The 25,428-nt window shown below is 37.7% G+C and overlaps 1 protein-coding gene across 9 annotated transcripts in view; it reads left to right on the top strand.

Annotated features, from left to right (window-relative positions):
- tcf12 (transcription factor 12) overlaps positions 1-25,428 on the top strand; it is a 330,257-nt gene that overhangs the window by 204,112 nt on the left and 100,717 nt on the right. For 7 of the 9 annotated variants that reach the window (XM_043677463.1, XM_043677468.1, XM_043677462.1 and 4 more), the window contains one exon: positions 16,377-16,482. In XM_043677463.1, the coding sequence (XP_043533398.1) occupies positions 16,377-16,482 (106 nt within the window). Of the gene's footprint in view, positions 1-6,341; positions 6,486-16,376; positions 16,483-25,428 lie in introns of those variants that run through there. The other 2 variants (XM_043677469.1, XM_043677471.1) reach the window with 2 other exon arrangements.

Here is a 25,428-nt window from a genome sequence, read left to right as displayed (position 1 = left end):
CCTTTCCTTTTTATTTAAGTATTTGAGACAAACTTTGTTGATTGATTTAAAAAAAAGAGTTAAATCTTTCATAATTATTCAGTGGTTTACTTTTCTTTGTGGCGCTTTTAATTATATAACATAATTTTCAAGTGAGTATTTATGGCATGTAAAGTCTGCTTTCAGTTTCGAACATGGGGAGTAAATCCTCTATCAGTGAAATCACATATTTGCCTATTCATGCCAAAAAATAAGCAACAACAAAAATCAACATCAACGGGTAAAAATATATATCTGTGATATTATTAACCTTTTGTAATGAGCTCCGCACTCTCGAATTTTGTCATTCGCGGGGCTTTCGGAAACCCTTGAGGATACAGAGGAATGATAGTAATTATATATTTGTATGTTGCTCCTGGTAGGCCTAATCATTGGTCCATTTTTTAAAATCTGGAGGACCACTCATTTCGTTACATCCTTCCACTGGGGTACTCTTCACAGCTGACTTGGGTCATTGCTCTTTAACATTGTCTGGGAGATACTTAAACTCAGGAATGACCACTGAAGCAAGTACTTGCTCGTTTGCAGTAATCTGGATTTCCAGACAGGGCAATTGCTTTTTCATTTGAACAGGTACTGTATTCTGTATGTTTAGATCAGGCATTTCGTTTTGACTGTGTCCTGAATCTGTAGGCATTGGTCTGGATACATGGAGCTGTATGATGTTGATCTTCACTTTATCAAGCATATCTTTGCACTTTAGCAAGTTGTTTTGGTTGGATGTTGTGGTTGTTTCATTGCTGAATTAGATTTTTTCATCGTCTGTAATGTTGCCAGAAGGATTGATGCTCTCTTAGTATTGTCTTGTCCATCACATTACATGCTGTGTGTTAGAAAACTGGGGAATGAACATCTTCACCCGTCCTGTAAAGTCTGTGACTTATTTCCTGCTGTAACCTCACTGGATTCCTTCTTCTGTTGGATTCTGCCATTAGTTTAGAAAATGCACTTAGATCTTCTGACTGCCGCTTAACCAGTTGGTCAGCAGCTGTTTGTTTCTGAATCAATTGTTCTTTTTGTTTGAATTTTTACGTGCCAAGTCTTTCCTGCAGTTTCAAAAGTGAGGAGTGTTGAATGTGAATCGTATATGCATTTTCACATCTTGATGTTTGTTTTGCACTGTTACTTGTAGCATACCTTTAATCTGCGGAGTTGTCTCACCTGGACCTGTAATTTAGTTTTAGAGATCTGTAAACTTGGTTCATTCAGGTTAGGTAGATTAGCCATGGGCAGTGCATGATTATAGGGATAGGGTAGGGAGGTGGGATGCTCTTTGGAGGGTCAGTGTGGGTTGAATAGCCTGCTTCCACACTGTAGAGATTCTGTCATTCAGCCATGGTATTGATTTGACAGGATTGTGACAACCATTCCTGTACCAAGCTTAAAATTGACTAGATAGCCATTATTTGAAGGTTTGGAACAGTATCGGTCAGGAGCAGGTAGGTGGGACTAGTTTAGTTTGGGATTATGTTTGGCATGGACTGATTGGACTAAAGCGTCTATTTCTATACTGTATGACTCTGTAAAGTAAATTAATTTTAAGAAAGTCAAATCAATTGATTCACAACTTTTGTTCAAAACAATCGTTTATCTTAAAAATGCTTCTGGCATCTTCTCAAATGAAAATACATTGTCAAATATGGTTACCTGTTTTCAGTATGCTCTACTGTGCAGACCTCTTTCTGTGTTGCACCAGTCATCTCCTGTTCTGAAACAGTGTCTTTACTTCTGCACATCATCTGAGAGTTTTACTAAGGTAACATTTCTTTGTCAAGGCTCTGCATTGTCTGTACCTAGTAGACCTTAATACCCCAAAGTGCTGACACTGACTCATTATCTCTTCAGCTTGCCATGTGCCTCTTTTGAGTTCTCATATCTTATAAAACAAATAGGCTCAGTTGCTGTTCTGAAGTAGAATGCTGTTTTCTTCTCTGGACCTGTCGATGAGCCTTTCTGATTTCTGCTTCAAGTAAAGTTTGAATAGCTTTCTCCACAGTTAAAGCTTTCTTGTCCTGTAAGAATCCTGGCAAAAGTTTTTTCAAGAATTCTTAAATTCTGATTTCAAAATGCCATAGATACAATTTCCTGCTAATCTTTTGATGTCATGATTGAAATTATCTACACGTTTCCCTGAAAGCTGAACTCTTCTGTTAAATCTTGTTTGTTGAAGAACTGTATTTGTTTTTGAGTTTAAGTAATTATAAAATATTTTAAGACATCATCAAAAGTATCTCTGCCCCCTTTAATATTGTGACAGTCAGTAACATCACCTGCAATCTAATCCATTGAATACTAACCTGTTGCCCACAGATTAAATGTTTAATTTTGAACCAATACTGTAAAGCTGTTTATATCAGTAGAATTTCATTATTGCTTGAAATCTGTATTTCTTTTAATGTGTATTTTTGTATTCATCAATGCTGTCTTAACTCCCCACCAACCCACTGGGACATCTCTCTTACTCTTGGAGCATTCACTTTTCTTGTTCCTTCACAGCCTTCTCTGCTAAGGTTCTGTTTTTTCTCAGTCTGATTAACCTTCTCTCTTTCCCTTGCCTACACTGCAGTCCCTGTACCTCTTAACATCTCCTTGGTAAGTTTGTCTTTGGTTGCTGAACTTGCTGCCACCAATTCTCATTTTTTTCTGCTGAGTCGAAGTGCTTGTTGATTTATCTGTGGTAAAAGATAGTGAGACTGAAGAGAAGAGGCTCTTGCCTACTATAAAAGGTAGTGTATTGCCTGACAACAATAGAGATAGAATTCAGTTGTGTTCACCCAATGACTGTGTGACGTGTTTAAATTGGATGGAGTTTAACATAATGTGCTCAGTACCTCCTTCCGAACTATTTCCATATAGTTACTAAAGGCTTTGCTGACACTGTTAAATTGACCTCTGACTTGCAGCTTTATGAAGTGATTTGAAAGCAAAAGTTGTAGTGAAACAAAAGTTTCATTCCAAAAATAATGTGTCTTTCGGGACCCAAAACAAGCTGTACATTATTGGTTGAAAATGTTATTTATAAATATAATATAAAATAGCGTTGCACTATAATTTTCCATTTTCTAGCATTTTAGCAAGAACCAGTGGAAGTGTCTGAAAGGCTCTGTATTTGTCCATCTAAAAATTCCTGTTGCTAATTGTGCAGTACTGTACATAGTACTCATAGCTTTAAAGCCAAGCAAACATTCTTGGAATGCAGTAGATGGGGTTTTGAATGTACTTAATTTAGAACTTTAATATTTATTTGTTTGGTTTAAATTATGTTTTACTGTCGTGAAGAGCACTTTTTGGCAGTATGGTGAAGTAAACCCAATTGTGATGGGTGATTCTTTGGCATTGTGATTTGTGTGGAATATGAAAAAAAGTATTCCAAGACGTGGCGCAGCTATTGCCTTCTATACTGTGACACTTAACTCTGATTGCAAGAGAAATCAGTTCAGATGTATGCATTTTGAAATAATGTTGCAGAGTATTGCAAATGTTTAGGGGTATTTTCTGTTGTTCTAGTAGGCTGGGTGAAATAACTCCACACAGGCCAATATTCTGTCACCAGGTCACCCTTAATTTACATTTGGAAAGTCATGGACATTGATCCAGTTTCCTCAGAGCCAGCTCTCAGTGAACTGAACCTCTGACACTCCTGTTAATATCCATCAGCCAGGGTTCCCTGATTGGACCAGATTAATAGATCCATGCAGGGAATTCATATTCTATGAGGTCCACCTGGTTGACCTTGTTACAAACACCACACAAGGTTGCAACAAGTTTGAGTTCTTATTGGCTCTTGAGAGCTAATAATGGAAGTAACCATCTCATTTAAATTATGCACCTACTCTGCGATTTTGTTTGGGGATGCCGACTTCTAATTGCTAATGTTACAAACAGGAAAGAGATTTCAATTTCTTTTTGTGCAGTCAGGTTTTATAAATTGTTCAAGGGATAAACATTATATCCATGGCCTGCTTCGGGGCATCTATGATTCTATGATTATCTGTGATAAATTGAAAGACTTCTGTGCACATGCTCCTGCCATTTTGTGCTTCCTGTCCAATGCTCTTAAAGAGCTCAAGCAGACATGTTATATAGAATTCTACTTCATGCTCCATAACTAATGAAGCTTGGACTTATACAAAGGGTGAATTCTGCTCAGAATCCTCACGACTCAAGTCTAATACCGGCATCGTAAACGTTAAACATAGCTACTAAGGATGACCAAAAAACCCAACAGAACATCAAGAATTTAAAATTCTTTGGGTATTTTAAATTTTGCAGTTGACTCGAATATGTTTCCCCTTCATTATATGAGTAAGTTTATTGTGTTCTAATGTTAAGTGGCTTAGAAATGTCTTTAGATTGATTTCTATTGGTAGTCTAATTTTAAATGTAAACATAGTGTTCTTACTGATATGAAGACATATTTTCTAAGTCTCTAATCATCTGAACAAACCTCCTCATGCCATATATAGTTACAAAAAGTCTCATCTTCACCTTTGAATTCATCCCAGCTTAATCGGATCAGTTGTCTGACTTGGAGGATCCTTAAGATCTTTATATCTTTTCTGTCAGCTTGGATACTTTGACCCAATTCCTGGTGAAGAGGTTCAACAGAAGAAAATATAGGTCAGCCTTGATTACATTTCTTCTCTGAGTTGAGAATTGGTTTATGTGTGAATGGTAATACCAATTGGATGCAGTCTCCTTTTGATTTTCAATCTGATACTCATTGGGGACACAGATCAAGCTTTGTGCTGCATGTAATGTAATAATTCATATTGGCCAAGCAAAACGTGAGAGTTTCCAGCACTGTGATATGTTGTAAATCCCAACTTTGTAAAATAAATTACTCATAAAACTTTGTGCTAACGCTAATATAACTGCATAGTTCAGTGTGCAAGGTTATAAATTGCAGTAATTCAGATCACTTCCTATGTGTCTCTCTGATCATCACGTCTGACTGAAATAAAGATTTAAAATCATCTCCAGCTGACTTGTGCAGAACACAGAATCTAGGATTAACACTTGTATGACGTTAATGGGATAAGTAGTTGCCTTGAGTTGCTGTTGTCCTGGAAGAGATATTGTTCAATTAAATAGTTTCAGTTTAAAATGTTGTTGTATCAGAATAGTGACATTTAATACTGGTGCTGGTTCAGTCAGGGATATTAATTTCTTTTTAAAAGATAAAACCATTCAAGCAATAGATAAAAGCTTATAGCTTCAGCATTTATTAAAATACACTTTTCTCCCTTTCTAACATCATAAAATGCTTCATAGTTCAGTTTTTATCGCACAGAATGCTAATATCAAGAGAGGCTTTGGGAAATTTTAAAGCCCTCTTTAACGTATCACTGCCTAAAGAGACAATAAGAAGGTTCAGTGAATGGAAATGTTAATTGTGAATCGAAGCTTTTCCACCGGCCTCACAGGACCAAAATAGGCCCTTATGGTCTCTAGAGGAAGTTGCACGTCATTTTGCTTGGCATTTTATTAGCCTGACGTATATTGTTCTTCTGCAGCTGCTGCTGAGCTTCCTTATGAGTGAGGATTCTGTGCGCGTGTTAATGAATTGGCTTTTTTCTGTTTGGTTGTATTTTGTACATCTAAAATGCCTTTCACGTCTTTTGTTTTTGATCCAACTATAAAGGACACAAAAATAGTTCTGAGGGAAATTCAGAATCTTATTTTATGTTGTTGGTGTTTTTTTTAATTGCACTGTCTTGGCATTATAAAACAGTTGTAGTACTATCCATAACGTAAAGCAGCCAGACCTTTATTATACTGTAATCCTCATAATAAAGTATCAAATGTTGCACTGTTGGGAACTGTTATGAAGAATATTGAGAACACAATTTTGTTTGAGTAGTTCCTTTTTTTAATCTCTTTTTATTTACATATTTTGTAATTTGAGGCAGTCAAATGGCTGTTATTGCCAGAGTTTATTGAACCAAATCTTTATTACTCCAACTGCCCTAATGAGTTAAAACAAATTAATTAAATGTAGATTTAAATTTCATGTGTCATTGCTTTTGTTTCCTTAAAGTAAGATAACCAAAACAAAGGGTATAAAAAGATAGTTAGCAATGATACTTTTTTGGGAGGTGACTATTTTCTCCTCCTCTGCCAGCCTTCGATGTTCCAATTTAAATGTGTTTGCTGTGACAAGACCATTTCCAATACTGAATATGGAATGTAGCCAGTAGCTAACTTTCCTCCCCTGCCTGTTGTGTAGAATGGTTCAGTCTGCTTTGCATAAGTTCCTCTGAGTACATCCATGTGTGGGAAGATTAAGGAATTAGTCTGCCTGAAACTGTGTTGTTGAATGTGTTGCACTGTGAAGTGTGCACTTGCTGATCTCTGCACTCGATTTAGCCAGCAACATGTATTGTGCTTACCCAGTACCTGGTATGGGCAGCAATTCACTAATGTATTATTACAATAGGAAAACGGTAAGTGTGGTGATTCTTTGTGTCATATCTATGTTGTAATTGGAGAACATGATTAGTGGCATAATAGACAGTCAGAGTTGTAAAGAGTTGTAACTAATTCTCTGTAGAAAGTGAGCATTTTATACTAATTATTTATGTTTCTCATAAACCTGTAGCTGGTGTTTGTTTCCAGAAAGATCTAATGTATTTTTTGAAACTACAAGTTAAAATTAGAGTGCATACGCACCAAGTATTCTGTAAATTATTTGATCTGTTCTAATTGCAACATAGATTTTAGTTCAAATCATTAGTTTTTAAGATGTGGTCATTGAACATACATGTAAAGATTAGGGACTTTTTCCTAACAAAACAATTGCAATATGAATCTCTGGGAACAATTAAGTAACAGCCAGTTGGTTAGCTCTGAATTTCCTGTTTAAAGATGAGGTCCAGGAGCTGGCTTTCATTCATATTGTTCCATCTGCTTTTAATCAAATCAGCATTCTTGACCCTACAGAGAGTTAAATCTAATTCAGTCATGTCACCAATATTCTCTTTGAAACCCAGGACTTTTTACACAGTTTTACACCTTATCCTGCAACATGATGCATTTGTTAGTAGGAAGTGACCAATTAGGATTTTTTTCCCAAGAACATTGTTATTGTGCGACAGGTGAATGATGAAATATAGCATTGTAATCAATTCAGCATCTTGGCTGCTGAACTGTAAAGTTCAAAATCTGATTTTGATTTTCGTACTTGCAAGCAGTTTCATTCCGAATTGTATGCCCATTTTTCTATCAACTTGGATCATTCTTTATTCGATGAGTATGTGGAGAACAGAAATTGATAAATGCAATGAAGATTTGTCTGGAATGAAATTTGATTTAATAAAATTTTGAAGTGGTTGTAAAGTAATCTTTAAAATACTGCCTGTTGTATTTAATTTCAGCTGTTAGTTTGTGATGTGTGTTCTTAGGTCTTGTAAGTAGACTTAGAAAGTGGATGTAATTTTGTGTTTTGTGTTATTGCTCCATTAGAATGCGCTCTTTGGTCTTGAAGCAGTAAAGCACAGCTTTGATCTTTTAAGTATTTCCAGCTTATAAGGGGTAGTAGTGTTGAACATTGTTGAGGGGCATCCAAGGAAAATTGATAGCATGTGCCTGTGTAGGTCAAAGGTGATTTTTCTGAGCTTGCACAGTGAGTAAATAGATAATAAATTATGCTAGAGATCTATGTGCAGACGTCAGTGCCCTAATAATCCTCTGTGAATTCCAAATAATTAATTACATAAGGTTGAGCCATATAAGTGGCTGCAACATTTTCTGTGCAATAATGAAATGTAGGCATCAACAAACCTGTAAAATAACTTTTGGGTTTAGGGTGAATCCTGGCGGTGGAGGATCTGCAGTCCTAAACCTTTTATCTTTTTCATTGTAACCTGCGAGCTGTGTATTTAAAAGGACACAAAATTTAATCAAGTATAAAATCTGTATTTTTAATACAAGAAAAATTATTAAAAGTATAGTGCATTTATATGAACATTTTACTCTGTGATTAGTATGTTATGAAAAATTTGTTTGTATATCTCTGGGTGTGGTTTTTGTTTTGAAGTCAAAGATATACAATGAGGTCCATTACAGTTTTTCTTTTCAAAATCAAATTTTGTTCTCTGAATTTCCAAAGCAAAATCATATAGAATTTGACTTGTGGAGTGCTTCAAAGAAAGATCACTCATCAATTTGTTTTGTGACATATTTTAAAAATTATGTCATTGTATAAGGTCCTTTTTTATAAAAGCATTTATTTCAGGTCTACGCTTCCCTTCTTTAGCTGGGAGGATGGGATCCGTACATCTTATCTACTGGTGTTAATGTTGGTCGACACTGGATTGAAAATTTTTACATGGATATATATGCATGCAGAATTATTGCTTTCTCCATCTCCAAACAAAATCTTGCTTCTGCAAAGTAATTTTTCTTTGACTATCTTTGGCTGAACTTTAACAGGTAAATTAAGTGAAGTAAAAGTTCAATTTTCGTGTTGATCAACACTGGAATTTGCTTATAAAGCTTGAAGATGACCCATGAGGCTTTACATATTTTCCATTTCATTCAGGTTTTTAAGTAAATGGTAATTGCCACCATGACATTTAGAAAGTAGGAGATAATTGACTTTGTATTTCAGTGAAATTGCAGCCATGCAGTAAAGACTCGGGTCATCGCAGTATGAGATGATGGATCACTTTTTGCCCATAGAAAGAGCTGTGATGTAATGGTGTGCATTTAACATATTGAGGGTGCCATATGGAGATACAGGTTTGCACAAAATCTAATTAGAATATTTATCCACCTCTCCTTAACTATAATTACCCCATCTAAATGCAACAAGGATCTCATTTTAGAATATATTGTTATGCTTAGAGAAAATCTTCCACCTAATCATTAACTTTTAATAAATGCTGTGGATGTTTGGTTCTTATTAACAGAATATAGACTTAAACTTGTTGCTCAACCATGAACAGTTGGCGATGTTGAGTTACTAGTGCTTTATTCAAACGAGCAAAATTTACATATCCGCAAAAAGCGATATAAAAGTGGCAACTTAGTCATAAGGAAAATGTATTGGAGGCTAGTGATTAAGCAGTATAGAGACACTAGGGCACGAAGCAATTGTTTGAAGTTTAAATTTCTGCAAGACAATTGCTAGTACAGGTTAACAGTTTTCATTGCTAAAGATAAATGCTTGAAACCGAGGATGAAACCGAGGTTGTCTCGAGTTTACAAGAATGGCTGGTGAAGGAAAAGGGAAAGGGAAGCTCTTTATCCATGCTTGAGTAGTATAAGATTGAACAGGATTCAACCCTGTGTCTAAACTACACAATGCTGTACTTGGCCTCTTGATGATAATTGATCTTAATTGCTGAGTGCATAAATTTCAATGATGTTTTGCCTCGACTCCATTAGTCAAAGAAACTATATCAGTGAATTTGTACTTATTAATTAATTGCATAACCTTCCAATTAGTGCCCAAAGCAAGGAAACTTTTGGAAAACTAAATTATACTAGATTGGTCTCTTGTCTTTCATACTGTGAAGTCTTATCTCTGTTAACTTCATTTACTCCTCACTATAATGTTTTCTTCCTCTTTCCTCTTCTTTTGATTTGCTGAAAATCTATTACCTTTCTGTTTCACTTTATTTCTGAAAAAAGGCACTTTACCTGAAATCTTAACTCTTTCTTCCAGACTGGCTGAATATTTTCAGTACTTCCTATTTTTATTTCAGACTTGCAGAATTCACATTTTGCATTTTTAAAATTGATTATAACTTGTTCACGTGGTCAACCTGAAATTGAAGTTGGACCTATTTGATGTGCACAGTAAACGTAACTGTTTTTCACTTAAAATATGCTAATCTTGGAACAGGAGTAGATTTACCAGGATGTCCCAGGGTTCTGAGGGTTAAATGATGAGATTCCATAGGCCTGGATTGTTTGGGATACAAGAGGGTAAAGGATAGTTTGAGTGAGTTTTTTTAAGGAACTTGAAAGCAGTTGCTGGGATAATTAGAAATTTCACCTGCTGGTGACTAACTCTGACAAGGAGATCTTGTAGCAGTCTCCATCACGTGGGAAAACGTACTTGACAAACTAATGGGAATCAGACAAGTTGCCACATCACCTATATCAAAGGATTTTAAAAGAAATGCTGCAGACATAGTGGAGGCATTGGTTGAAATATTCCAGAACACTTTTGATTCTGCGGGGTTCCAGTGGATTGGAAAACTGTTTGATAAGAGATGGAGACAGAACAGGAAATTGTAGCCCAGTTTGCCTATCGTCTGCCATTGGGAAAATGCTAGAGTTCAATATTAAGGAAAAAAAAGTGCATTTAAATAAGATTAATATAATCAAAGAGTAACCATGGTTTTGTGAAAGGGAAGTCATATTTGACAAACTTGCTAGAGTTTGAGGGTATAACAAGCAGAGCTGAAAAATGCAATGTACTTAGATTTTTAGAAGATATTTGGTAAATTAGAACAAAACAATTGGTTGCACAAAATTGAGCTCAGGGTATTGAGGTTAATGTATTAACATGGATCGAAGATTTGTTAACACACAAAAGAAAAGAGTTGGGATTAATTTGTTTTTCTCAGGTTGGAAAGAGTAACTGGTGGAGTTCCACAAAGATCAGTCCCAGGATCGCAATTATTTATTACCTGCATTGATGACTTGGAGGAGGGTGCAGGGTGTAATGCGTATGAATCTGTTCATGATGCAAAAACAGATGGGAGGCCATGTTGTGATGTGGACATAAGGAATTTGCAAGGGAATGTACAGATTGGTTCTTTGAGTGGACAAAGGCATGGCAGATGAAGTTTAATGTGGGAAAATATGAGCTAATGCACTTTGGTAGGAAGAATCATAAAACAGACTTTTCTAAATGGACAGACTGCAAAAAAATGCAGTACAGAGGAACCTAGATACTTTTGTGCATGAAATGCAATAAGTTAGTGTACAAATACAGCAAGAAATTAAGGCAAATTGAGTCTTGGCCTTTATTGCTGGGGTGTTGGAGTTTTAAAGCAGGGAAGTCTCTTTGCAACTGTACAGTGTTGGTGAGATATGTAGAGTCCTGTGTACAGCTTTGGTCCCACATTTAAAGGGATATACTGACATTGTAGACAGTTCAGAAGTAATTGATTCACTAGGCTAATACTGGGATGAAGGGGTTGACTTATCAGGAAAGTCTAACACAGCCAGTCCTTTACTCATTAACGTTTACAAGAATATGGGGTGATCTTATTGAAACGTACAAGAATTTGAGGGATTTGTCAGGCTTGATGATAAAGAGATGTTTGTGTTCCTGGGGAATCTTGAACTAGAGGACATTTTGACAGAATAAGGAGACATTCATTCAAAATTGAGATGTGACCTATTTCTTCTCCCAGAGAGTTGTGGATGTTGAACCACAAAAGGCTTAAAGAGGAGAAAGATTTTTTGATATGAGGAGTTGATGGCTATGCTGAGCTGACATGAAAGAGGATTGAGTACTGGGGCAGATCAGCCGTGGTATTTTTGAATGGTATGGCAAGTTTGAGGGGCTGAATGGACCTCTACTCTTTTTTTTTATGTTGTTCTGTTATAAGGATTCAGAAAATCAATGCCAGGACATTCAGAGTAAAAATTAGGAAGTATTTTTCCATATAAAGGGTGGTAGACCAAAGCACAATAAATGCTGAGTAAATCATGACCTTATTGAGTGACAGAACAGGATCAAGGAGCTGAATTCCTGTTCTGATTTTCCACAAAATGTAAAATATGCACAGCTGTTGTATATGTTCCATGGTAAGACCAATAAAATATAGATAATTTTCAATAACCTCTCCATTACATTAACTTAACTGAGATTACGCGTTTTGATGCAAATTTCTCAGCCTTTAAAATAAAATTTTCCCTCCGAAGATATTGTAAGCTTGTTGAAACCACTTTCCATTTTTGCTTTAACTGCAATTGATATATTTTGTCCTGACCTTGTGTGTGTCTCCAGTTCTCTTCGCTTTCCATCACTGGTGGTTGCCACAACCCACAATCTGGATTTCATCACCTGAGTCAAAGTGCTTCTCCGCCTTCCGTGTGTTCCTTGACTTAATATGGCACCTTTTGTGGCCACTGAAAAACTGATATTGTTTCACTTCAAAAGTACTTAATTGGCTGTTGTTAGGTAGAAAGTGTTGTAATCAATTTATGCAAAGGAAGCTCCCACAAAGAGCAGTGCAGTTAATGACAGGTAATTTGATTGTTATGATGTGAAGGATAAGCATGAGTCAGAGCACTGGGAATATCTGTACTGCTCTGTACAGAAGTGCGATCCAGTGTTTAGCTGCATGCCGATTTGTGTTCTAGTGTGCTGCTTCTGCTTGCGGAAGCTGCCGTTACATGCAGACCATGGAGGGCCACAACGGCAGTAACAATTAGAGGGAACATTGTGCCATTATATCTCTATTCACCCGAAAGGGCAAAGATTGAGTTAGTTTTGCATCTTATCTAAAACGATAGATACCTCTAGCAGTGCAGCACACCCAGTTTTGCACTGGAGTGTCAGCATTGATTTTTGTTGCCAAGTCCAGTTGTGGTGACTTAAATCTCCTGAAATGACTCGCCGTCAATTTGGGATATTGTGTTTGAAAAACTGTGTAATACAAGGTCTATTTGTCTGCATAAATGTGACATAAGAGGTATTGAATTCATAGTTTTCATACTTGTTTGAAAGTCTTAAAGATTGAGAAAACAATTGCAACAATTTCATAAAGAAATTGAGGACAATAATATTTTCAACTCATGAATAACCAAGTGATATTAAGAATACAAATTTTGTACTGTACGTGTGTGTAACCTTTTTGCATTGATCTGAATGGATGCTTGAATTTGAGACTAATTCCAACCTTCTGTGATCCATCTTGATTTCCAAATCAACAAATGGAAGGCACACAAAATGCAAGGAATGCTTCTCTCTTCTCCTCCTCTGTGGGCTTTTCAATTCTTGACTTAACATTTAGGAGTTTGATGTTGTTACTGATTTTTCTTTTGAAACTTAAATAGTCAAATCTTTGGAATTGAAGGCCTGAGTGCCTTACTAATATTCCCTGATTTGTGGTAAATCATTTTCTTAATGATATTATTCCCTTTCATTTCTCCAGTAACCCACCCCACCTCTTCAGTTTAAAATTTGAGAGGGATTTTAATGTTAACACATTTATATTAGGTAAGGTAATTTTTGGTTTGGTATTTAAAGCTTTTATTAAAGTGTGACCATTTTGCTTAGGGAATATGTTATAATTAAGTGCATTTTCAGCATATGTATTGGGATGAGTCCAAAGCTGGTGTCTCTGCTTGATTCAAATAATATTTGACCTTTCTGATCCTCCTTCAACTTAAGTTGGGTTTTAATAGCTTGATAGTTACTTGAAGCGGTTCTCTCATCATATCTGAGTCACTATTTGCATTGACTGCAGCTGTTATTAAGTTATTTATCGGTTGTGAATGTTCATCCATATTAAATTGCTGCATTTCAGTTTCTGCATTCTTAACAAGAAACATATAAATTATGACATCAAACTTTCCATTAAAAATCAGTACATTGGGGGTTCTCCATCAGTTTAGAGTTATTCTTTTACTTTGTGAGTTTTTTTGTAGTGTCAAATGAAGGTCACTTCTGTCTCCGGATTATTCTGGCTTTTGATTCAGCAATTGTTTGGAGTAGATGGGAGGATATTAGCATGTGTGTCAGCTGAGATTAGTTTTATTGCCTTTTTGCTGTTAACTCATTTAGTCTACTGTCCAATTTTTTTTTTTAAGTTGTGGTCCTTTCCAGGCAGGCGTGATGTTGGTATTATGCTTTATTGATGTTTTAGAATGACAGTTCTTTCCATTTTCACCCAGAATGTTAAAGTGGCAAGGGAATGGATGGATCAGGTGCAGTGCTAGTCGGATCTATACTGTTGAAAATTGTACTTATTCAAAAGATAACAAGCTCATTTGTCCAATCTGTTCTAGTTTGTAAACCCTACAAATAAAAGTTTTCCCTTGTATAAAGCTTTCAGGAATTGCATTTTCTTTTCAGTTTCATAATGGATGTTTGAATAATAATTGCTAATCTATATCACTTCTTGAGCTGTACTTCATTTGAATTTTGTGACTCCATTTCCTTGGCAATTTTTTTTCCCCTTCAATGAAATAATTGACTTTTTGTTGTATTACTTTAAAAGGCCCTAGTTGCCATCTGGTAGCTTCATGATTCATCATGTCTCAACCTTGATTGAGCATGTCAACAGGCTGTGCTTTTGAAGAAATCTGCATAGCTGATCCTGGTCAACCCTCCAACTAGTATGAGTGGATGGATAGTGATCAGGCCTCTATGTCCCATTTGATAACTGCTGTATGGTGATTTATAGAGGTTTGCACCATTTTGGTCCCTTTTCCAAGAGGCAGTGGAGGCTGTTTTTCCTTGCCCGTTCCTGTCCTTGCTGAAATAGCCAGTCCATTTTGCACTGCAAATGTGGGAATTGTAGTCCAGTCTCTTCTATTTTAGCTTGTATTTCCCATTGTTTTGTGGAAATCTTAAAAGGTCTCCATGGTCTCCAATTTGAGAACCACTGTTCTGGTGACTGGAAGCTCCCCAGCTAGGATCATCAAACCCTGTGCAGATTGAGCATTAAACTTGGGGTTTATTGATCTACATGGGCTAACTATTCATTGGATAATCTACTCAGCCATCAGAAAAGTGTTTACCTGAAATTTCAGAAAAAGCCAGATATATAAATCAGCTTATCATTGTAATATTGGTCTGTTTGTTTAGTGATGGTGAAATTATCCTCATACATAGCCTCATAGAAACAGGAATTGGCAATGAGTTGCAGGAGATCAGATGACACAAGGGATCTGGTTCTAATTTGTGGACTGTTCTGATTAAAACTCTGAGAAACTCAGTCCTTCTCTGGCATTGGCTGATGTTTGACTCTCCATCTGGAGTTAATGAAATTATTGAGACCGCATCAATATGGTTTGGCGCACAAAGTCTTTGATCCCAGAATCAAGGTTGGCACTAGCATGTTTCATAACTGAGCATTTATTTCTGTTTGTAAAAGCTGAGAGGTATACATATTTTGGACAGGAAAGAAAGGAGAAAAAAAACAGATGCTGCTCAGAAATTAGTCAGTGCTATTATTTGGAGCCAGCAGTTCTTGATATATATGAGCCTTGTTTCAGCAATTCATGGATTGCTTATGTTTATTATTATGTTTGGTATATGTGGCACTAAGTCAAGAAATTGGACCATGAGAGTGGAAATGCCACAGAATCTTTATTGTTGATTTCTGATTTGAAAAGTACAATAACTGACATTTCACATTTTTTCAATGTAGATGTTCACTGATTTCCCCTATTGATTAAATCACATTGTTTCAGTGAAGTTTCTCTTTTCTCCAGTTTTCATTTGACAGTGATGGATTAACCAAAAGTCTGAGCATATGTTTATTTGTGCAACAAAGACAGAAGCCACTAAATCTGTTTTAAGCTAATGTATTTGAAGAGGCACATGAAAAAAGGTCTTCTGTAAACCTGTGTACACTTGTGCTTTAGAGTTAAATTTTGTTCTTTTTTTTTTCCTCTTCTGTCTCAGATCAGTGCTTGCCGTAGCCAGAAGTTTAGATTTGATAGGGATAATTGGGTTCATTGTTTCCTTGACGATTTTAAACTTGAGCTGAGATTTGGCTGCTAGCCAGTTGAAGATGTTAGCATCTAGCTTTTTTTTATTGAAGTGAAGGTTTGTTGGAAAACAGTTGTTATTCTCTTACCATATTAGGCGAAGGCGATGTTTTAGTGATATTATTGCTAGACTGTTAGTGCAGAGAACCAGATAACGTTCTGGGGACCAGGGTTTGAAAGCCACCTTGGCAGATAGTAAAATTTTAATTCAATAAAAATCTGGAATTAAGAGTCTAACAATGACCATGAAGCTCTTGTCAATTGTTGGAAAAACCCATCTGGTCCACTATTGTTCTTCAGGGAACAAATCTGCTGTCCTTATCAGGTCTGGCCTACAGACCCCCCCACCAATGGGGTTGACTCTTAACTGCCTTCTGGGTAATTAGAATGGGATAATTAATGCTGACCTAGCCAGTGATGACCACATCTCATGAATGATTTTAAAATAGCATGAAATGAGAGTCTTTGGAAAGTTACTTGGTATCGAAACTTCAGGTAACCATTTGGGCATGGATTGTTAGCCTTTTTTAAAATCTTTTTAAAATTTTGTTCTGATTTTCAAATAGATAGGATTGAAGCAGAAACTTTTCCAAGTTTAACTCTGTCTTTTTTTCCTCATCTATTTCAATTTTTCTTTCTTTCTCCAGGTTTATGCACCTTCTCCAGGCTCAGATGATTTCAATAGGGAGTCTCCTAGTTACCCATCACCCAAACCACCCAGCAGCATGTTTGCCAGTACATTCTTTATGCAAGGTAATTTGCAAATTCTGCTCATTCTTAAAAATGTTGGGTTTTTTTTGAGGGCTTGGTTGGGAGATGTCGGTGGAGGAAATGTAGACAAACAAGGAATAAGAGTAAGCCATTCAATTCTTCAAGGCAAGTCCCATTAGGATCTTATATGGTTCAATTAAGTCTTCTCTGACTCTTCTAAACTCAGGAGAATACATGCCTAGCCTGTTTAGCCTTTGCTCATTAAGCAATCTGCCCATTCCAGATATTAGTGAAGTAAACCTTCACTGAACTACATCCATTGTATTGACATCCGTCTGCAAGAATAGTGACCAGTGCTGAGCACAGTACTGCAGGTGCGATGTCAGCAATGCCTTGTATAACTGAGATGTAACCTCCCTACTCTTGCATTCAATTCCCCTTAGAGTAAACCATAGCATTTATTAGCTTTCCTGATAACTTGTTGTACTTGCATATGAACCTTCTGTGTTTTATGTGCTAGGACACCTAGATATCTCTGCATCTCAGAACTCTGCAACCTCTCACTATTTAGATAACATTTTAAATTTTTTTTCCTGCCAAATGGCATTTACGCTCTTTTTCACATTGTACTCCATAAAGAGCTGAGGCCTCAATACCGATCCATGTGGCATATCACTCATGACAACCTGCCAGCTTGAAAAAAACCACTTAATTCTACTCTCTGCTTCCTGTTAGCAAGCTAATGTTGTTTCCATGCCAATATGTTAACCCCTGCACCATGAGCTTTTATTTTACACAATAACCTTTGATGTGGCATCTTGCCTTAAAGAGCTGTAATGTTAATTTGAATGTATAGGTACTGGGGTCTTGAGTCCTACTTGCAAATGGAGTTCGTCTGGAAATGAATGAGTGAATTTGGTGAAGTTGAGAAGGGAATGTTCCTTTTTCTACCTCTTACACCCTTTAGTATTTGAGTTTTACTTCAGTGCAGTGGAGCAAACTGGTGAATAACTTAAGTTATTCTGTTTCTAATAAATAAATTGTAAATTAAGGTATGACAAGATAACTTGGCTAAGTGGCATTTGCAACCTGTGGCATGTGGAAAATCATGGGTGCAGGAAGTGTCACTAGCTGCAGAAATATGAACTCTGAATTTCAGAACTTCATTGGTGGCTGAAGTCACTCTGGTGATCCACAAAACCAGTTGTTAGCTTAGTTAACAAGATTGTTATGAAGAAGATGCAGGCAGATATGGAGTTAGGGACCATGAGTCAGTTTAAGAGAACCAGGCAATTAGTGAAGAGATCCCCTTGCTAACTGTTTTTCCATTTTGGATACTGCTAAGGGTGATGATTCCTTATATTAGTAAAGCCAGAGCCATGTTTGTGTCACAACTCTCAGCTCATCTTTCAAGATGGGAGGAAGAAGAGTGGTAGTGACACAAGAGTTGTTAGGGGAACAGGCAGGTGTTTTTTGGGTATCTACGTGACTCCGGGATGGTTTGTTGCCTAACTATCAAAGATGTTATGGGACAGCTGGAAGGCATTCTTCAGCGGAGGCTGAACAGCCAGCGGTCATGGTCCACATTGGTACCAACAATATAAATAAGAAGAGGGATAAGTGTCTGACAGCAGATTTTAGGCAGCTCGGCAAGCGATTAATAAACTAGACCTCAAAAGCTGTGATCTTAAGACCATAAGACCATAAGATCTAGGAGTGGAAGCATGGCCATTTGGCTCATTGAGTCCACTCTGACATTTAATCATGGCTGATGAGTGTTTTAGTTCCACTGACCTGCACTGTCCCTGTAGCCCTTAATTCCTTGTGAGATCGAGAATGTATCAATCTCTGCCTTGAAGACACCCAACGTCCCAGCCTCCACTGTGCTCCGTGGCAATGAATTCCACAGGCCCACCACTCTCTGGCTGAAGAAATGTCTCCTCATTTCCGTTCTAAATTGACCCCCTCTAATTCTAAGGCTAAGCCCACGGCTCCTAGTCTCCCAGCCTAAGGGAAACAATTTCCCAGCGTCCACCCTTTCTAAGCCATGCATTATCTTGTAAGTTTCTATTGATCTCCCCATAACCTTCTAAACTCTAATTAATACAATCCCCAGGATCCTCAACCGATCATCGTATGTTAGGTCTACCTTTCCAGGGATCATCCATGTGAATCTCTGGACACGCTCCAGTACCAGTATGTCCTTTCTGAGGTGTGGGACCCAAAATTGGACACAGTATTCTAAATGGGGCCTAACTAGAACTTTGTAAAGTCTCAGAAGCACATCGATGCTTTTATATTCCAACCCTCTTGAGATAAGTGACAACATTATATTTGCTTTCTTAATCACGGACTCAACCTGCAAATCAACCTTGAAAGAATCCTGGATTAGCACTCCCAGATCCCTTTGCACTTTGGCGTTATGAATTTTCTCACCATTTAAAAATAGTCCGTGCATGTATTTTCTTTTCCATAATGCAAAACCTCACACTTGCTCATGTTGAATTACATCAGCCATTTCCTGGGCCACTCTCCTAAACTGTCTAAATTTTTCTGCAGCCTCCCCACCTCCTCAGTGCTACCTGCCTGTCCGCCTAACTTTGTATCATCGGTGAACTTCGCCAGAATGCCCCCAGTCCCTTCATCCAGATCATTAATATATAAAGTGTACAGCTGCGGCCCCAATACTGAACCCCGTGGGACCCCACTTGTCATCAGCTGCCATTCCGATAAAGAACCTTTTAACCCAACTCTCTGCCTTTTGTCAGACAGCCAATCCCCAATCCATGCCAGTAGCTCACCTAAAACACCATGGGCCCTCACCTTACTCAACAACCTCCCATGAGGCACTTTATCAAAGGCCTTTTGGAAGTCTAGATAGATGACATCCACTGTATTTCTCTGGAGTAACCTACTTGTTACCTCTTCAAAGAATTCTAACAGCTTTGTCAGGCACGACCTCCCCTTACTAAATCCATGCTGACTTGTTCTAAACCAACTCTGCACTTCCAAGATTTTAGGAATTTCATCCTTAACGATGGAGTCTAGAATTTTACCTACAACAGAGGTTAGGCTAATCGACCTATAATTTTCTATCTTTTGTCTTGATCCTTTCTTGAATAAGGGGGTTACAACAGTGATTTTCCAATCATTTGGAACTTTCCCTGACTTCAGTGATTTTTGAAGATCACAGTCAGCGCCTCCGCTATTTCCTCAGCCACCTCTCTCAGAACTCTCTCAGAACTCCCAGTGCTCTTGGCCACTTTATAGGCTCTCTGTTTTTCTTCGATACATTTCCTGACTTCCTTTGTCAGCCATGGCTGTCTGACAACTCCCCAGATAATCTTTCTTTTCTTTGAGATGAACCTCAGTACTGTGTCCTCAATTACATCCAGAAACCCCTGCCATTGTTCCTCTACTGTCTTTCCCGCTAGGCTCTGCTTCCAGTCGATTTTCTTCGGTTCCTCTCTCATACCCTTGTAATTACCTTTATTTAACTGTAACACTATTACATTTGATTTTGCCTTCTCTCATTCAAACTGCAGACTGAACTCTACCATATTATGATCGCTGTCTCCTAAGTTCCCTTACTTTAAGATCTTCTATAAAGTCTGGCTCATTACATAGAACTAAGTCCAGAATAGCTTGCTCCCTTGTGGACTCCATCACAAGCTGTTCCAAAAAGCCATCCTGTAAACATTCCATGAATTCCCTTTCTTTGGATTCACCGGTAACATTATTTACCCAGACTATTTCATATTGAAGTACCCATGATCACGTGACGTTGTCTTTCTGACATGCCCTATCTATTTCCTGGTACATTTTGCATTTTGTCAGTAACAAGACGGCATACATTCAAAGTTTGAACTAGAAGGCGAAGAAGGGTAGTTGAGGAACAATTCTTTCACCCCGTGGGTCATGCAAGTGTGGAACTCACTGCCTGAAAGGATGGGTGATGCAAACATTTATAACATTTAATTTTATTTGGCTATTCACTTGTGTGTTGCCATAGTCTGCCTGGCTGTGAGCCGAGAGTAGAAGAATGGGATTAATGTAGTCAGATTTTTGTTGACTGGCTTGGGTGTGATGGGCCTAATGGCGTCTCTCTTTGCTGTAAATGTTTGTTGCAGTCCCTTGAACCTACTCTGCTCCAGCCTGAGGGCAGATGTGGTTACAGTGTGAACAAGACGAGGAACCAAATATTCAAAGATATTTATCATTTAGGTCGCAAAAGGGATAGGCGAGAACATTTGATGAGCATCAAGATCAAACCATTGGTGAGAAAATGCCTTGGATCAAAGGAACATGGTCTAAAATCAGTTTGGGTGGAGTTGAGTAATAGCAAGGAGTAGCAAACATTGGCGATTTTTTGGGGGCATGACATTTGAGATGTACATGATGTGTGTAATGCAGTATGAATAGGTAGATTCAGTTTATATATAGGCTGGATAGACATAATCAGCACTTAGGCTGTGGAGGATGAATTTCTAGAGTGCACATGAGATGGGTTTCTGGAGCGGTAAATGAAGAATTAACTAGGGATTTGAGTATCTTAAATTAATTGTACAATGCGAAGGGGTTAATTTCAGATTTCCAGCATCTGCAGTATATTGCGTTTAATTAATAACTTTACTGTAATGGAATCTTTGGGAAATAGCAACTATTATGATTAAATTTTACATGTAATACAGTTAATTCTGAAACTTTGGTTTTTAATCTGAAAGAAATTGTGATGGCATTAGGAGCAAGTTAGCTCTGGTGGTTTGGGAAGATATGCCAAAAGATTTGACAAATATGCAATAGCCAGTATTTAAAGTAGTACTACATGATTGACAAGAACAAGGGGTCAATGATTTATAAACATCCGACTTGGGAACACTTGTATTTATGGTACAATGCCAGACAGGGGTGCAATTTTAAATACCAATATATACACATTCCCGAGACTTACGAATTCAACTTGTAATTGAAGCCTTCTAACATCCAAAATTCACTGGTTCTCTTCAACCTACACTACAAATAATGTCCTTCATAAACTTCAACAGATTTATTAAACATGATTTTCTTGCCGTATATTAAGTTGACTTTGGCCAACCCAATCATCATTTCCTGTGTAATAAAAAGGTCTGGACAAGAAGCATCTATGGAGAGAGAAGTAGAGTTAGCGTTTCAAGTCCAGTGAATGTTCTTCAGAATCATGTCCAAAAAAGTGTCATTGGGCTTCAAGTGTTAACTCCGCTGCGCTCTCTGCAGATGCTGCCTGACTTGCTGAGTTTCTCTAGCACCTTTTGTTATTATTCTAGATCTCCAGGATTTGTCATTATTTCCAAAGTGTTTAGTTATACTGAACTTATATAACATGCTAATCAAATCTTCAGCTGGAGCTTCTATCATTTCAGAAGTGATATGAACACATCGAAGAGAATGATTCCAGGGATGGGAAATTTTAATGATAAAAATTGATTAGACAAGTTGAGAATGCTTTCCTTGGACAGGAGAAGGCCGAGTGGAGATTTGGTTAAAGTTCGCAAAATCATGACAGAGTGCACAAAGTAGATAGGGAGAAACTATTCCTGCCCATGAAAGGATGAAGAACCAGTGCCAACAAGATTGACATGTTTTGCAACAGGAGCAAATGTATGGTCCCACTTGCAAACAAATCAACTTGCAAATGGATTCAAGGATAGAACCTGTTTAGAACCCAGAAATTGCCTGTCTTCATTCCTCAAGCAATCTCAATGGAAGAAGCAAAATGGCTGTGGCTAAAATTAGATGAAAGGAAATGGCTAATAAATTGACTGGAAAAAGTTTTAAGCCTGAGGGTTAGGAGAAATTTAAAATTCAGCAAAGAATGACCCAGAAACTAATAAAGGAAAACATGTGAATGTTAGTGAGCGAGAACCTTCAAGGTTAACTGTAAAAGCTCCCTTAGGTATGTGAAAAGGAAAAGGTGAGCAAGGACAATTGTGAACCAATTGCAGGTAGAAATAGGAGCATTTATAATGGAGAATCGGGAAATGGTGGAGGAACTAAACAGTGTTTTGTGTCTGTCTTACGGAGCAAGATGCAGAAAATATCCCAGAAATAAGAGTAAAGCAAAGAACGTGTCAAAAAAGCGGAACTGACTAAAATTACCATTAATAGAGTCATAGAGATGTACAGCACGAAAACAGACCCTTCAATCCAACCCACCCATGCCGACCAGATATCCAAACCCAATCTAGTCCCACCTGCCAGCACTTTGCCCATATCCCTCCAAACCCTTCCTATTCATATACCCATCCAAATGCCTTTTAAATGTTGCAATAGTACTTACCTCCTCCACTTCCTTTGGCAGCTCATTCCGAACACATGCCACCCTCTGCGGGAAAAAATTGCCCCTTAGGTCTCTTTTATATCTTTCCCCTCTCACCCTAAACCTATGCCCTCTAGTTCTGGACTCCCCCACCCCAGGGAAAAGACTTTGTCTATTTATCTTATCCATGCCCCTCATGATTTTATAAACCTCTATCAGCCTCCAATGCTCCAGGGAAAACAGCCTCAGCCTATTCAGCCTCTCATTATAGGTCAAATCCTCTAACCCTGGCAACATCCTTGTAAGTTATTTCTGAACCCTTTCAAGTTTTGCAACATCTTTCCGATAGGAAGGAGACCAGAATTGCACGCAATATTCCAACAGTGGCCTAACCAATGTCCTGTACAGCTGCAACATGACCTCCCAACTCCTGTACTCAGTACTCTGACCGATAAAGGAAAGCATACCAAGCGTCGTCTTCACTATCCTATCTACCTGCGACTCCACTTTCAAAGAGCTGTGAACCTGCAGTCCAAGGTCTCTTTGTTCAGCAACACTCCCTAGGACCTTTAAGTGTATAAGTCCTGCTAAGACTTGCTTTCCCAAAATGCAGCACCTCACATTTATTTGAATTAAATTCCATCTGCCACTCCTCAGCCCACTGGCCTATCTGATCAAGATCCCGTTGTAATCTTAGGTAACCTTCGATGTCCACTACACCTCCAACTTTGGCGTCATCTGCAAACTTACTTACTATACCTCTTATGGTCACATCCAAATCATTTATATAATTGACGAAAAGAAGTGGACTCAGCATCGATCCTTGTGGCACTCCACTGGTTTTGATTTGAGAGCATTTTGATTTATTGCCAATCTCCTGCATTTTCCCCATACCCTTGCATGTTACTTTTATTTTAATAATCATCTGATACCTTTTAAATGTCTCAATTGAACTCAGCACAAACCTGTTTCCAGGCAGTGGATTCCATACCTAAACTACTTGTTGTGTGGAAAAATCTTTATTACCTCACATTTGCTCCTGTTGCAAAGCACGCCAATGTTGTTTGCACTGGTTCTTGATCTTTTCATGAGCAGGAATAGTTTCTCCCCATTTACTTTGTGCACTCTGTCATGATTTTGCGAACTTTAATCAAATCTCCACTCGGCCTTCTCCTGTCCAAGGAAAGCATTCTCAACTTGTCTTATCAATTTTTATAATTGAAATTTCCCATCCTTGGAATCATTCTCTTAAATGTTTCTGTAATCTCTTCGATGTGTTCATATCATTTCTGAAATGATAGAAGCTCCAGCTGAAGGTCTACTTAGCACTTTATATAAGTTCAGCATAACCTCTTTGCTCTTGAACTATTGTACAGTCTCTCCATGTTCTTCACACTAAAATGGAGCACCTTACACTTCTGCACATCGAACTTAATCTTCTACATGTCTGCACACTCCATCAACTTGTCGATCTCTTTTTAGAATTTGACTCTGTCTTCCTATCTGGTGGGAAAAATGTCAGAATCTGTGACAATGAATTGGATAACTAAACACTTAGGAAATAATGACAAAGTACTGTGAATCCTGGAGATCTTTAATAATAACAAAAAGTGTGGGAGAAACTCAGCAAGTCAGGCAGCATCTGAAGACAGAGCAATGGAGTTAACACTTGAAGCCCAGTGACATTTTTGTTTTGGACCTGATTCTGAAGAGCATTCACTTGTCTTGAAATATTAATTCTGCTTCTCTCTCCAGAGATGCTGCTTATCCTGACTCTTTTATTATGCAGTAAATAATGGTTGGGTTGGCCAAAGTCAACTTGATTTATGGTAGGAAGATCATATTTGATAAATCTGTTGAAGTTTATAGAGGATATTATTGGAAATGTAGGTTGAAGAGAACCAGTGAATGTAGTGTATTTTGTATTTTAGAAGGCTTTTGATGAGGTAACATAGGAGAGTTTAGTGAGCAAAATTAGAGGAAATAGGACTGGGGTAAAACAGTATTATAGATTGGGGAGTAGTTAACAAACAAAGCAAAGTTAACAGGTAACTCTTATGACAGGCTGTTCCTAGTGAGGCACCACAGAGATCTATACTGGATCTCTGTTCACAGCTGTTCACAATCTATTTTAAATTATTTGGATGTCAGGACTAAATATAATATTTCCAAATTTGTTAATGACTCAAAGCTCAGTGGAAATTTAAGTTATGCAGAAGATGTAGGGAAGTTTCAATGGACTTAGGCTAAGTGAATGGAGAAGATAGCAGATGGAATATAACTTGGATAATTAGCAATGAGGTAGATGATCCGTTCTCATTGAATTGGATGGCAGTATTGTCTTGATGGGCTGAATGGCTTATTCCTGTTCCTAAGTAGACAGAAGGCTGGGAGAACACAGCAAGCTGGGCAGCATCAGGAGAAGTCACCATTTCTTCAGGTCCTGAAGAAGGGTTATAACGAAATGTTGACCTCTCCATCACCTGATGTTGCCTGGCTTGCTGTGTTCTCCCAGCCTCCTGTTCGCCTACTTTGGATTCCAGCATCTGCAGTGTTTTTTGTCACTACTCCTGTTCCTGTGGTTTGTTATTTGCTGGTTACATCTGTGTAACCTGCATTTGAATTAAAGTGAAAATTTCCAAATAAATTAACACCCTTAGAATTTGGAAATTTCACTTCTTAAAGCAAAGATG

The sequence above is a fragment of the Chiloscyllium plagiosum genome, chromosome 36 (assembly GCF_004010195.1).
Source record: "Chiloscyllium plagiosum isolate BGI_BamShark_2017 chromosome 36, ASM401019v2, whole genome shotgun sequence".
NCBI classification, from domain to species: Eukaryota; Metazoa; Chordata; class Chondrichthyes; order Orectolobiformes; family Hemiscylliidae; genus Chiloscyllium; species Chiloscyllium plagiosum.
The sequence above is the reverse complement of the archived record's forward strand: the minus strand, read 5'-3'. Positions and strand labels throughout refer to the sequence as shown.